The following is a 12,749-nucleotide window of genomic DNA, read 5'->3' as shown; positions in this document are numbered from 1 at the left end:
CCCAACGTAAAGAAACTTGGAGAAAGATTATGTTTGTTTATTTGGACCTCAGTGACTTTCCCCTTAAAAGCAGTGTTGTCAATGATGAGGTATTCAGGCCCTTGACAAAAGCCATTCATCCTTAACAATCCTAAATTATATGACCAATGTTAGTAACATGACTCTAGGGTGTGATGTGTGCTGTGGTTACTAAAATTTGCTTGTCATATGGCTTAGAAGACTTTTATGGGCTAACAGTAGTGCTAATATTTTCAGCACTTGCTATGTGTCAGATACCAAGCTAGGTGTGTTTTAGAACTATCGTAGGATAACACTTACTGAGGGTGTCGTACCAGACAGATTGACTTGTAATAACTCATTTAACTCCTGAGCATATACTATCTCATTTAATCCTCATAATAATCAAATGAAATAGGGACTAATTATCCTCATTTTCTGGGCTTCCCAGGTGGCACAGTGGTAAAGAATCCACTGGCCAGTGCAGGAAATCCAAGAGATGCAGGTTCAATCCCTGGGTTGGGAAGATCCCCTGGAGTAGGAAATGGCAACCCACTCCAGTATTCTTGCCTGGAAAATTCCATTGACAGAAAACTGGTGGGCTACAGCCCATGGGATCACAAAAACAACGACCGAACAGATTCTCATTTTACAGATGAGAACACTGGAATCAAGAGGGTTAGATAACTTGTTTTGGGTCACTCAACTAGATAACGAGTGACAGAGATAGTGCTCCTACTTCAGTCTGCTTTAAAGCCTATACACATAACCACTTGGCAATAATCCTATACTGTGAGCTGAAAAAGAAGTGTGTCTCAGCAGATTATGTTCTAGGTGTGTATGTTTGTCAGATTTAGGTAATAAAAAGATAGGATGGGACATAGTTAGGTTAAAAAATTATGTTATTTATCTGAAATTCATGCTTAACTGGGCTTCCTGTGTTTCATCTGGCAACCCTGTCTGTGTGGCACATTATGAGAACATGTCTTGTCTCTTTCTGGTTTTCCTGTTCCCCCACCACAGTCATACTGGTAGCTACTTGGGCCTTACGTAGTTCTATAAAGTGCTTAGCTCAGTGTCCACACCAGAGCCATAGCTCAGAGCCAGGAAGCAAGATAGGAACTCAGGAAGCTTCCAAAGAACCTGTGTGACCTCCTTAGCCATTTGTAAATTCAGGGATGTGTGTGAGTTCAGGACTTTTGGATAGGTTGGTCTGTGAACTGCCCTACTGGAAGTGGTGGGCTGGTAACTACTGGCTCTGCAGGGAAAGAGCCTATTTGTGGTGTTTGTCAGTCTCATGGTGTGACTGTTCCTACCTTGGCTGATTCATGATGCCAACATGATGTCATTGAACTTGGAATTGGGAAGGAATGTGCTCTGAGGAGCCCCATGCAAGCTAGTCCCAGCCCATCTCTGTTCCAGTCTTATTTCATATGTAGGCAAATCAAGCCTACAAAACAGTGAAGGGTTTAAGGAAAATATCTACCACTATCATATTTCTTAAATTACAACAGTTAAAATTTAAAAGAGAATTTCCTACTTGGGGTGATACTGAATTGTTCAGACTTTTTCTACACTTCAATTCAAGCTGAAGTCTAGAGTTATGCTTTCATTCTACATTTAAAAGGCAGAAGTCAATCATCTGATAATGAATTTTCAACACTCTCACATTCTTTATTCTGAAGAAAGGCTGTGTTTCCAGACCAGCGTGTCTACTGCACTTTTGATGCTAAGCCTCCCTGCAGTATATAGTGGGAGTGATTTTCCCCCCAAATGTTCACTGTGTCACATATTTCTGAGCTAGCATATTGAACAGATGTGTCTGTGGGTTGCAAGAGTCTGTGGGGGAATTTTATATTCGTGTTTGATTGAGAAGTCTGGGTCCAGCCAGTTTGACCCTCCAAATTTAGATCAGCCCATTGTGGCTCCCCTGGGAGATGAAGTGCCAGTGGTGGTTAAAAGCATGGGCTTTGGAGCAAGGCAGTCTTGGGTGACCACTTTCCAATTGTATGACCTTGGGGAAGAACTTCAGTTTTTTCATTTGAAAAATAGGGCTAATAATATTACCTCTTTCTCTGGAAGGTCTCTGCATATGAAATACCTGACAGATAAAAAGCACACCACAAAAAAAGTACTAACTCTTGGTGGTATTGATGCTACTATAACTCCTGTCTTCATTGCAGTTAATCTCACTGCTCATTAGCCACAGGCTGTGTGGCTAATTCTACAGAAAATGTTTCCATTCATTTTTTTCCCAACCAAATCATATGTAAATTTAACATAAAATTCTAATTTGCTGTAATCTTCCTGTATTATGGGAATATCTCTGAATCTGTATAATTTCAGGAGGGAAAAATAAATCAGTTATTAGGGTTTCCTGAGTCTGGAAGAAACCTCCCCAGCAATGATATACTTATCTGGGAATAGCCTCTGGCAAACTGTGAAGTTTATCGTCTGTGCCCCTCTGATTCTTTTCTGTGGTCCTCTCATTAGTATCTAATCATTCATATACCCATCAAAATACAGTTTTCCAAAGGTTAAAGTCATGGTTCTCATTCATCATGATTTTCATTCAAGCATAGAAATGAACATAATGTCAAAAATTCATTAACTTATTACTGAAGGAACAGATGAGATAATAAGGTTGCTTCCAAGAGCATTTGAATAAATGGATATTTATAGGGATTGAGGGGGGTGTTCCTATTTTTTTCTTTCTTTAAATAATGTGAGCATAAGATTGCTAGGAGGCACAAAACTGGTTATTGTCCTACAGGGCAATAAATCTATGACCTTTGGGGTTATTTTTTCTACTAAACAAATTTGCATGTTTACATGTAATATCTGGGTGCTAGTCATATTGTAAATAGCAAAATCAAGAACAGATACATTCTTCCAGAGAATTAAATAATCCTTGGGGAATCCCATGTAACAGTGTCCTAGCATGATATTAAAAAATTATGCTATGCTCTCTGTGCCTTATTTTCAAATAATGGATAATTTTTCTTAACATATCTACCCATTTATTTATTCAGTAAACCTTTATTAATATCTATGTGCTGCAGGGATATAGAAGCAAAGACACAGTCCCTGTCCTTAAGAAATTCATAACCCAACAGGGGGAGACAGCACTCAAAATAAAAATTACAATATGAAGTGACAGACATATCATTTTATATATAGACGCAAGCCCGCATCATTACAGAGGTCGCTCACTCCCTAGTTCTATATCATGTCAACTCATATCCACCATTTTCCCCACCTGTATATTAAAACACATCTCTTAGAGCCCAACAGATGGATAATTCCTCTGTTAGATAATACATAGATGAAAGTACAGCCACTATGGAGAACCGTGTGGAGATTCCTTTAAAAACTGGAAATAGAACTGCCATACAACCCAGCAATCCCACTGCTGGGCATACACACCAAGGAAACCAGAATTGAAAGAGACACGTGTACCCCAATGTTCATCGCAGCACTGTTCATAATAGCCAGGACATGGAAGCAACCTAGATGCCCATCAGCAGACGAATGGAAAAGAAAGCTGTGGTACATATACACAATGGAGTATTACTCAGCCATTAAAAAGAACACATTTGAATCAGTTCTAATGAGGTGGATGAAACTGGAGCCAGTTATATAATCAGAGTGAAGTAAGCCAGAAAGAAAAATACCAATACAGTATACTAACGCATATATGTGGAATTTAGAAAGATGGTAACAATAACCCTGTATACGAGACAGCAAAAGAGACACGGATGTCTAGAACAGTCTTTTGGACTCTGTGGGAGAGGGAGAGGGTGGGATGATTTGGGAGAATGGCATTGAAACATGTATAATATCATATAAGAAACGAATCGCCAGTCCAGGTTTGATGCAGGATACAGGATGCTTGGGGCTGGTGCACTGGGATGACCCAGAGGGATGGTATGGGGAGGGAGGTGGGAGGAGGGTTCAGGATTGGGAACACGTGTACACCTGTGGCGGATTCATGTTGATGTATGGCAAAACCAATACAATATTGTAAAGTAATTAGCCTCTAATTTAAATAAATTTAAATTAAAAAAATACATAGATAAAGGTTTATATGAATAGGGACCCTCAGTCTCAACTCAATCCGCTGTGTCATGTGGTAGTCTCAGGGCTGGTTGGGAAGAGACAGGATGAGCTGGAAAGAGGTGAAGACGGCTTTCCTGTTGTTGCTAAAATTCCTGAATATGGATGACCCAGACACAACTACTAATTACGTAGCCTCTGTATTTCAGAAATACTCCCTTAAAGATATATTTATTTCCAAATTAATGGAGCAGGGGAGAGCTTTCTTAACATTTACTTTAGAATTCTAGAATTTAGTTAGTTATAACATGGCAGACCATGTTTTCTGCGAGTGGGTACAGGAGGCTGTCTGAGGTCGCCTAAACTGCCTTTACTCGCCCTTAAACGAGAGTTGACCTGGGTGACTTCAGTTTCACCTGCCCTGCTCTTGTCAGGAGCTGTGTTTCCCCCTGTCACCATGGTCGCCAGCGTTCCAGCTCTCTGAGAACACACAGTGATTTTGTATCTCTGCTTTTAATTCTCCTAGCAGAGCCACCTAGAGTAGGAGGCCTGTATTTCAGCTCTCTGTCTTTCTGAAGTCAATTCATTCAATAGCTAATAAGCGATTATTAATGTAAAGAACTTCAGAGGAAGCTGTGGAGCATAGACAAAGAATAACGCCCTTTTCCCAGGACCCCATAGTTAATGGGAGAAGACAGAAATGTGGAAGCAATTCTAAAGCAGTGATTGTTAATCCGGGCTGCACATGGGGATCACCTGGGGAACTCTTGAAACCTCCTGATGCCCAGGCTGCACCCCAGAGCAATTAAATCTGAATCCCTAGGGAAGGACCCCAGCATCAGCATTTTGTAAAGCTCCCTGGGAACATCCAGCATGGCTCTAAAGCAAAACAAACCGGGAAGAGGAGTAACAAAATGCTCTATGAAAGAGGGAACCATAGCCATTCTGCATATGTTAATGTTCTCATCCACCGGGTGACTACATTTCAGCCCATGAATGGGGAAAATGTAATTTCTCATTGTAACCACAGGAAAAATGTAGGTCAGTTTGATTGTAGGGCATTTAGAGACTGTATGGTCTGGGCAGTATGGTCTGCAGAAAACTATACCTCTAAGAGTCTCTTGGACTAGAAGGAGATCCAACCAGTCCATCCTAAAGGAGATCAGTCCTGAGTGTTCATTGAAAGGACTGATGTTGAAGCTGAAACTCCAATACTTTGGCCACCTGATGCTAAGAGCTGACTCATTGGAAAAGACTCTGATGCTGGGAAAGATTGAAGGCAGGAGGAGAAGGGGATGACAGAGGATGAGATGGTTGGATGGCATCACTGACTCAATGGACATAAGTTTGGGTAAGCTCCGGGAGTTGATGATGGACACGGAGGCCTTGTGTGCTGCAGTCCATGGGGTCTCAAAGAGTCGGACATGACTGAGCAACTGAACTGAACTGAAGGGGAAAAGGGCCCCCAAAAGGTCAGCCCTAGAAGGATGACCCCCAAGTTATTCCACATGCTCGCTCTCTCCCTTGGAATGTTTGGGACTTTTTTTTCTTTTTTAAACCCCTGTCTTCCTGAAGAAGGGACCTCTCCTCCAGGTCCCTGGCTTACACCTTGGTCTCCTTTGTGAAGCCTTTCCTTTTCTTCCCTTTTCCAAGCAAAATTGGGTCCCTGTTTTTCTCTGCCACTTAGCTCCTTATCTGTCAATTATAATTATTTTAGAATTTCGTTATAATATGGCAGACAGCTTATTTACACATTTACCCTTTTACTGGCCTTACTTTTCATTGGTTTTCCTAGCACCTAGCATAGTTTCTTGGTGTACTGAATGAGTAAACAGAGGTGCAGCACTTTTAGGTCCAATCAGAAAAGTCATGCCATCAATCAGGTGAGACCTAGACTCAACAACTCCTCAGGCTGTCTTGTCCCATTTCTTTTTCTTATTTGGCCACACCCCACAGCTTGTGGGATCTTAGTTCCCTGGAGAGGGATCAAACATGCTTCCCCTGCAGTGGAAGTGTGGAGTCTTAACCACTGGATCACGAGGGAAGCCCCTCCCTTGTCCCCTTTCCAGGAGGGTATGTGTGTGTGTGGGTGGGGGTGTGTGTGTATGGCGGGGGTCGGACACACTTGTAAAGCTGCAGGAGGAAGGGACAGAAGAAGGCCCCCGCAGCGCATCAGTGGTGGTGGTGGTGGTAGTGGTGATTTTGAGTTTTATCTGCAGAGTTTTGCTATGAGAGGAAGAAAGAAGCAGAAGGAAGTTCAGAGGCTTCAAAGTGTGTGTGGAACTACAGAAAAGTGCCCGTGCCACCAGCTCCTGTTTTATTTAGGCCACAGGCATTCCCCAACAAATTTAGAACAGCCCTTTCCCTCTGGGAATGTTGCTTGTCTCTTGTATTTTTAAGCTTTCAGTTCAGTTCAGTCACTCAGTCGTGTCTGACTCTTTGCGACCCCATGGACTGCAGCACGCCAGGCCTCCCTGTCCATCACCAACTCCCGGAGTTCACTCAAACTCATGTCCGTTGAGTCATTGATGCCATCCAACCATCTCATCCTCTGTCATCCCCTCCTCCTCCTGCCATCAATCTTTCCCAGCATCAGGGTCTTTTCCAAAGAGTCAGTTCTTCGTATCAGGTGGCCAAAGTATTGGAGCTTCAGCTTCAGTATCAGTCCTTTTAAACTTTAAATCTTTAAAAAAAAAATTTAGTTTTTTTTTTTTTTTCAGTGTTGCAGGTTTTACGCACATAAAGGTGAAAAGATGATTTTGATTTTGTACGGATGACACATGCATTACAGATTTTCAAGGACAGTGCTAATTTTAGATCTTACGTCCCATTTTCAGACTGTGTCCTAATTTTTTATATGGAAAGTATGGTTGCTAGTCTTACGACTTACTGTCAACCAGCCAGGCATACTTAAAAGTCTTTTAGTTATTAAAATGGCTAGTTAACCTATGTTTCTCTTTAAGAAATTAAGTAGGGCTGCTTCATGGACAAAAAAAGCCTTGAAGGGAACATGGACCTGGCCATTTGTACATCACCCTGAGCTTCAGACTTTTGTTGAATGGGGTTTCTTGGTGAGGACAATATATATTAACATCCTCTCCCTACCACAAATCACTGCAAATATCCTTCAAGGCAAAATGGGTCATTAGGAACTGTCCTTTGACCCCACAGAAACATTTCTTTGTGAGGTGTAGTGACAGCCGCTCCCGGGGAAGGGCAAGAGGCAGAGCCTGTTGCTGGGGCGCCCTCCCCTGTGCCCTAGCCCTGGTTATTATGGATTCAGTGGCTGTGCTTCCTCTTTCTGCTTACTACATTCAGACCAAATTAAACCTTAAAGATGACTGCAGCCACAGTCACCTCAATTTTAATTGAATGGCTCACAATGATACAGTGTTTTTCCCTGGTAAAAAGTGTAACTTTTTCCCCCTAACTGAATAGTAGTAAGAAAAAGTTAAAATAAAGGCTGGGTAAAGCTAGAGTAGATTACTTATAATTATCTGAATGCCATGAGGTTTCTAGCAGCCTGGTGTTACATTCTTTAGGAGACATCTTGCACATTCTCAGTCAGTGTCATTTTATGAAACAGTAGCAACAGCAGCATCAAACATGTCATCAATAGGTGGCACATCATTTGGGGAAAAATAGGCTGTGTTTTTGTGTCATTAAATGAGCTCCTCCGGCTCACGTGAAAGTGTTAGGTTTGCTCCATGTTCCCCACGATGCTTCTGTAATAGGAATTCTGCAGTAAGTGAGGACAAGGTCCTTCCCAGTAGCCAGCCAGTCTGCATTCGGATTCCTGTTAGCTGTTTCCATAGCTGACGTCTGTGTTTCCATCTGCCCAAGTTTTCCTCCCTTGCAGCCTCACTACTTTAGTGTTAGGACATTCAGGAACTTCTCATGTGCTTCCCAGAATTCCAGCAGTTCATTTGGGGGTAAACCCTAAAAGTGAGCCAGATCTGAGATCCCTACCCCTCTGCGATCCCCAGCACGTGAAGGGAACAAGGGTCAGGAGGACTGGGCTTGCTGTGCGTTCCACCACATTTGACGAAGGTCAGGAGAGAGGGGAGGCCAGGGAGACCCTGAGCTGGGCTCAGCTGAAACAGCCCTAAAATGAAAGAGAAGCAGAGCCAGAGCTTTTTCTGGGTAGTAGTCATGTTTTCCTACCAACGCACAAGTCCTCCTTGACAAATGACAACTGACCTAAGCATCCTAAATCATTGTTAGCCTTAGGAATCAATCCTTGTAACACCATTTTAACAGGAGGCCTCATTCTTCTTTCCTTATCCAGAACTAAGAGGGGAAAAATGAATATGGTTTTTGCTCACAGAATGGATAACAGCAAGCCACCTTTGGTTGTTCCTACACTGCTGGTGCCTCTTCACAACCACAGCTGCGCAGAGACGACCACCCCTCTGCCGAGCCGAGACCTGACAGAGCTCTCCCCAGAGCACAGCTGGAGGAGCAACAGAACAGATCCACAGTACGGACCGAACCCTGGGGAAGTGGCCACAGCCAGCATTTTCTTTGGGGCCCTGTGGTTGTTTTCTATCTTTGGCAATTCCCTGGTGTGTCTGGTCATCCACCGCAGCAGGAGGACTCAGTCCACCACCAATTACTTTGTGGTGTCCCTGGCATGCGCTGACCTTCTGGTCAGCGTGGCCAGCACGCCTTTTGTCCTGCTGCAGTTCTCCACCGGCCGCTGGACCCTGGGCAGCGCCATGTGCAGGGCGGTACGTTACTTTCAGTATCTCACCCCAGGTGTCCAGATCTACGTGCTCCTGTCCATCTGCATAGACCGGTTCTACACCATCGTCTACCCACTGAGCTTCAAAGTGTCCAGAGAGAAAGCCAAGAAGATGATCGCCGCATCCTGGATCTTCGAGGCGACCTTTGTGACCCCTGTGTTGTTCTTCTACGGCTCCAGCTGGGACAGCCACTGCGACTATTTCCTTCCCTCCTCCTGGGAAGGAACCGCCTACACTGTCATCCATTTCTTGGTGAGCTTTGTGATTCCGTGCATCCTCATAATCTTATTTTACCAGAAGGTCATAAAATACATTTGGAGAATCGGCACTGATGGCCGGACAGTGAGGCGGACCATGAACATTGTCCCAAGGACAAAAGTGAAAACAATCAAGATGTTCCTTATTTTAAATCTGCTCTTTTTGCTCTCCTGGCTGCCTTTTCATGTCGCTCAGCTGTGGCACCCCCATGAACGAGACTATAAGAAAAGTTCCCTTGTGTTCACTGCTATCACGTGGATATCCTTTAGTTCCTCAGCCTCTAAACCTACTCTGTATTCCATTTATAATGCCAATTTTAGGAGAGGCATGAAAGAGACTTTCTGCATGTCCTCGATGAAGTGTTACCGAAGCAATGCCTATACTATCACAACCAGTTCAAGGATGGCCAAAAAAAACTATGTCGGCATCTCAGAAATCCCTCCATCGGCCAGAACTATAACCAAAGACTCGATCTATGATTCATTTGACAGGGAAGCCAAGGGAAAAAAGCTTGCTTGGCCCATTAATTCAAATCCGCCAAATACTTTTGTCTGATTTCTCAGAATTCTTTCAATTATTATTATGCACCAGAGGTTAAAAATTTAACTATAAAAACAAGCTATTTATGTATTTTTTCAATCAATTTTCTGAGGGAAATGTTTTATTATGTAGAATGCATTCACTATTGATTTTAGTTTTTGTCTTTTTTAATTTAGTTGCTTTTTGTTTTAGAGGAAGCTTTTCACCTTGAGCTTATTTATGGTCAACAGTCCCTTTACTATATTAGTTACATGCATTAAAAAAAAAAAAAAAAATGCTTTCTGACTTTTTATTTACTATTAGGTCCAAAAAGCATAACAGTCTTTGATTGATGATTTAACCTGATTTTATTCTGTTTCCTTTTTCTCCTCCCTACTGAATTTTTGTTAACTATAGGCTTCTGTTCCAAATCAAATCTCCTGTGTGACACATTTCAGAGACTTGTATTTCTTCTGCTGAGCAACATTTAGGAAGTGTTAATATTTTATATGTTTTTACATTACCTTCTGTCCAGATCTGTTAATGGAGAGCACTCCATATGTTAGAATATACTAGAACTTGCCCAGGTAGCTTTCTGTGATTGAATTTTAATGAAGATGCTTAGGGAAAGAAAGCTTATTGGTTGGCCTATTTCTGTCTCTTTCTGTCTCTCATTCTCATTCGCTCTTAAAACCAGCTGATGATGCCTTGAGGCGTTTGAAGTCGCCGTGCTGTTTTCCTCACATCCAGGTCCATCTCAGCTGTGTCCAGGATGCCTGCCTCCCTTCTGAGTCAAATTCAAGCAATGCACAGGGAACCTGGCTGGGCAAGCCCAGAAACTGCCAAAGGGAGTCATGCAGATGCCATTTCTCTGCGCTCTGCCATTCAGGCAGACACCTTCGGCTGCCTGGTGCGGCCCCCAAACTCTGGGACAGCAAGGGCAAGGAGCAGTTTTTTCTTTTTCCTGAACATGTAGACATGAAGCCGCTTTTCCAGCCAGTACTTCCTGTCCCTCATCTCTCTCTCAGGACATATGATCATACCCTTGCCAAGCTCACACTCTTCTGTGGCCGAGGTAACTTGAGATTTTCTTCTCTGGTTGTCGGGTCTCCATTATTTCAAATCCAGGACGAGCACATTTTAAAAATATTTTGTTTAAACAATAACAGGTTTACAAACAAGATTGGTGTGCATTTTCTCACCCTAGTTAACAAGAATTGCAAATAATAATATCAGTAGTTCAGCAACTTTACCTGTATTGTCTCATGTTATCCTCTTAAAATAGTCTGTGATGTTCTTATGATCATCTCTGTTTTCTAGATGAGGAAATCGGACCTCAGCGTTATGGGACTTGCTTAAGTCAGAGCGTGGCTGAACTGGTTTTCACACTCAGTCCCCTAGCTGCAGGTCTATGGCTTTTTCCTTGAAATGACAGGTGTCTCTCTAGGGAACACTTGAGCAGTCAAGCCCATCCAGACCTCTGTGGGCCTAACAGCTGCAGCCTGGGTGGAAATCTGAGGTCTTAGGAGAGCATGATGTTCTTAACAGGAGAGCCTAGAAATTTGGTGAGCTGGCCCCCACCTTTTCCTTGGCTGTGGCTGGGTTCCTGGGCTTGTGGTGCTGAACATCTGAGATTGGAAACAAACTGGTATATCCTGTCTCGCAGACACAGGGAAACAAGACACGATTGGGCTTGGTTTTGGGGGGCAAAGAATGAGAACAATAAAATATTCTATCCACAAAACATAGAGCTGCCTTCAATCAACCAGGTCAAAAGATAAAAAGAATACCTTGTATTTTTTCTTCCTTTTCTTTCTCCTCCACATATGATATTCGAAAATGACAAAGTGAGTCAGAGCTTGATGTCACTTGGCCCTTGACTTTTATGATTCATAGTTGTTAAAAAATAGAAGAGACCCTGCAGTGCTTTTATTTATTTTTAAAAGTTAAATTGTAAAAAATAAAATTTGATTTACTTTAATTTTATTTATGTATATATTTCTGGTCTCGGTTAAACTGAAAATAACTAGATGATTACTAAACTCTATTCTGTCTTTAATGTTCTGTGAGTTACCCCAGTGGGTGGAAATTCAGTGAGAGGATCTTAGGCAAAGTCTTACTGAGATTAGTTTTTTAGAAAAAAATCCCCCCGAATAATAACAGAGTTAATCAAATCACAAAAGCAAGAGCTCTAAAGTCACAAGACCTATGATAATTCAGCTATACTTTCTCAGCATGTTGTTAATTCACTGTACTTTTTTAGTTTAATATTTAGGAATCCTGTTGTCTCACTTGATCCTGAATTTGGAGGAAACTGGATGTAATATACAGATTAATAAAGATTTTCATAAATCCCAGCAACACAAGGGCTTCCCAGGGGGCACTAGTGGTAAAGAACTCTCCTGCCAGTGCAGACTTAAGAGATGCAGGTTCGATCCCCTGGATTGGGAAGTTTCCCCTGGAGGAGGGCATGGCATCCCACTCTAGTATTCTTGCCTGGAGAATCCTATGGACAGAGGAACCTGGAGGGCTACAGTCCGTAGAGTCACACAGAGTGGGACATAAATGAAGCGACTTATCATGCATGCACTCAGCAATACAAGAAAAACATTCACCATAACTCATATTTACCTGCCAAGCACCAGTCACAGGGAGGCAGGCTATTGTGGGGAGTAAGAAAATGACTCCAGTCTCCTTACCAGGCACATGATGAGGTGCCTCATGAATATGGATTCATATGGCCTCAAAACAGGAATTCAAGAAAGCTAATGATGGGGAGTGAGAGGGCAATGGCATCCCACTCCAGTACTCTTGCCTGGAGAATCCCATGGACGGAGGAGCCTGGTAGGCTGCAGTCCATGGGGTCGTTGGGAGTCAGACACGACTGAGCGACTTCACTTTCACTTTTCACTTTCATGCATTGGAGAAGGAAATGGCAACCCACTCCAGTGTTCTTGCCTGGAGAATCCCAGGGACGGAGGAGCCTGGTGGGCTTCCGTCTATGGGGTCGCACAGAGTCGGACACGACTGAAGCGACTTAGCGTCAGCAGCAGCAGCAATGATGGGGAGCAAGGTTCCGAGGAGAGCAATTCCCTGGAGCCAATTCCAGGTGCCCATAAACTCAGAGGAAGGGGCAGGGCCGCAGCCTTTGAGGTAGGATTCGGATTTCTCCTA

The 12,749-nt window shown here is 42.9% G+C and overlaps 1 protein-coding gene across 6 annotated transcripts in view; it reads left to right on the top strand.

Moving 5' to 3' along the window:
• The window catches only part of GPR19 (G protein-coupled receptor 19), a 38,642-nt gene extending 26,540 nt beyond the window's left edge, over positions 1-12,102 (top strand). For 3 of the 6 annotated variants that reach the window (XM_070371114.1, XM_070371112.1, XM_070371113.1), the window contains one exon: positions 8,342-12,100. In XM_070371114.1, the coding sequence (XP_070227215.1) occupies positions 8,358-9,611 (1,254 nt within the window). In that variant the 5' untranslated portion in view covers positions 8,342-8,357 and the 3' untranslated portion in view covers positions 9,612-12,100. Of the gene's footprint in view, positions 1-8,341 lie in introns of all 6 variants that reach the window. The other 3 variants (XM_070371116.1, XM_070371115.1, XR_011464277.1) reach the window with 2 other exon arrangements.
• The last annotated feature ends 647 nt before the right edge of the window (positions 12,103-12,749 follow it).

Source organism: Bos mutus, chromosome 5 (assembly GCF_027580195.1).
Source record: "Bos mutus isolate GX-2022 chromosome 5, NWIPB_WYAK_1.1, whole genome shotgun sequence".
Taxonomy (NCBI): Eukaryota; Metazoa; Chordata; class Mammalia; order Artiodactyla; family Bovidae; genus Bos; species Bos mutus.
Note: the sequence above shows the minus strand (reverse complement) of the source record. Positions and strands in the feature narration are given on the sequence as shown.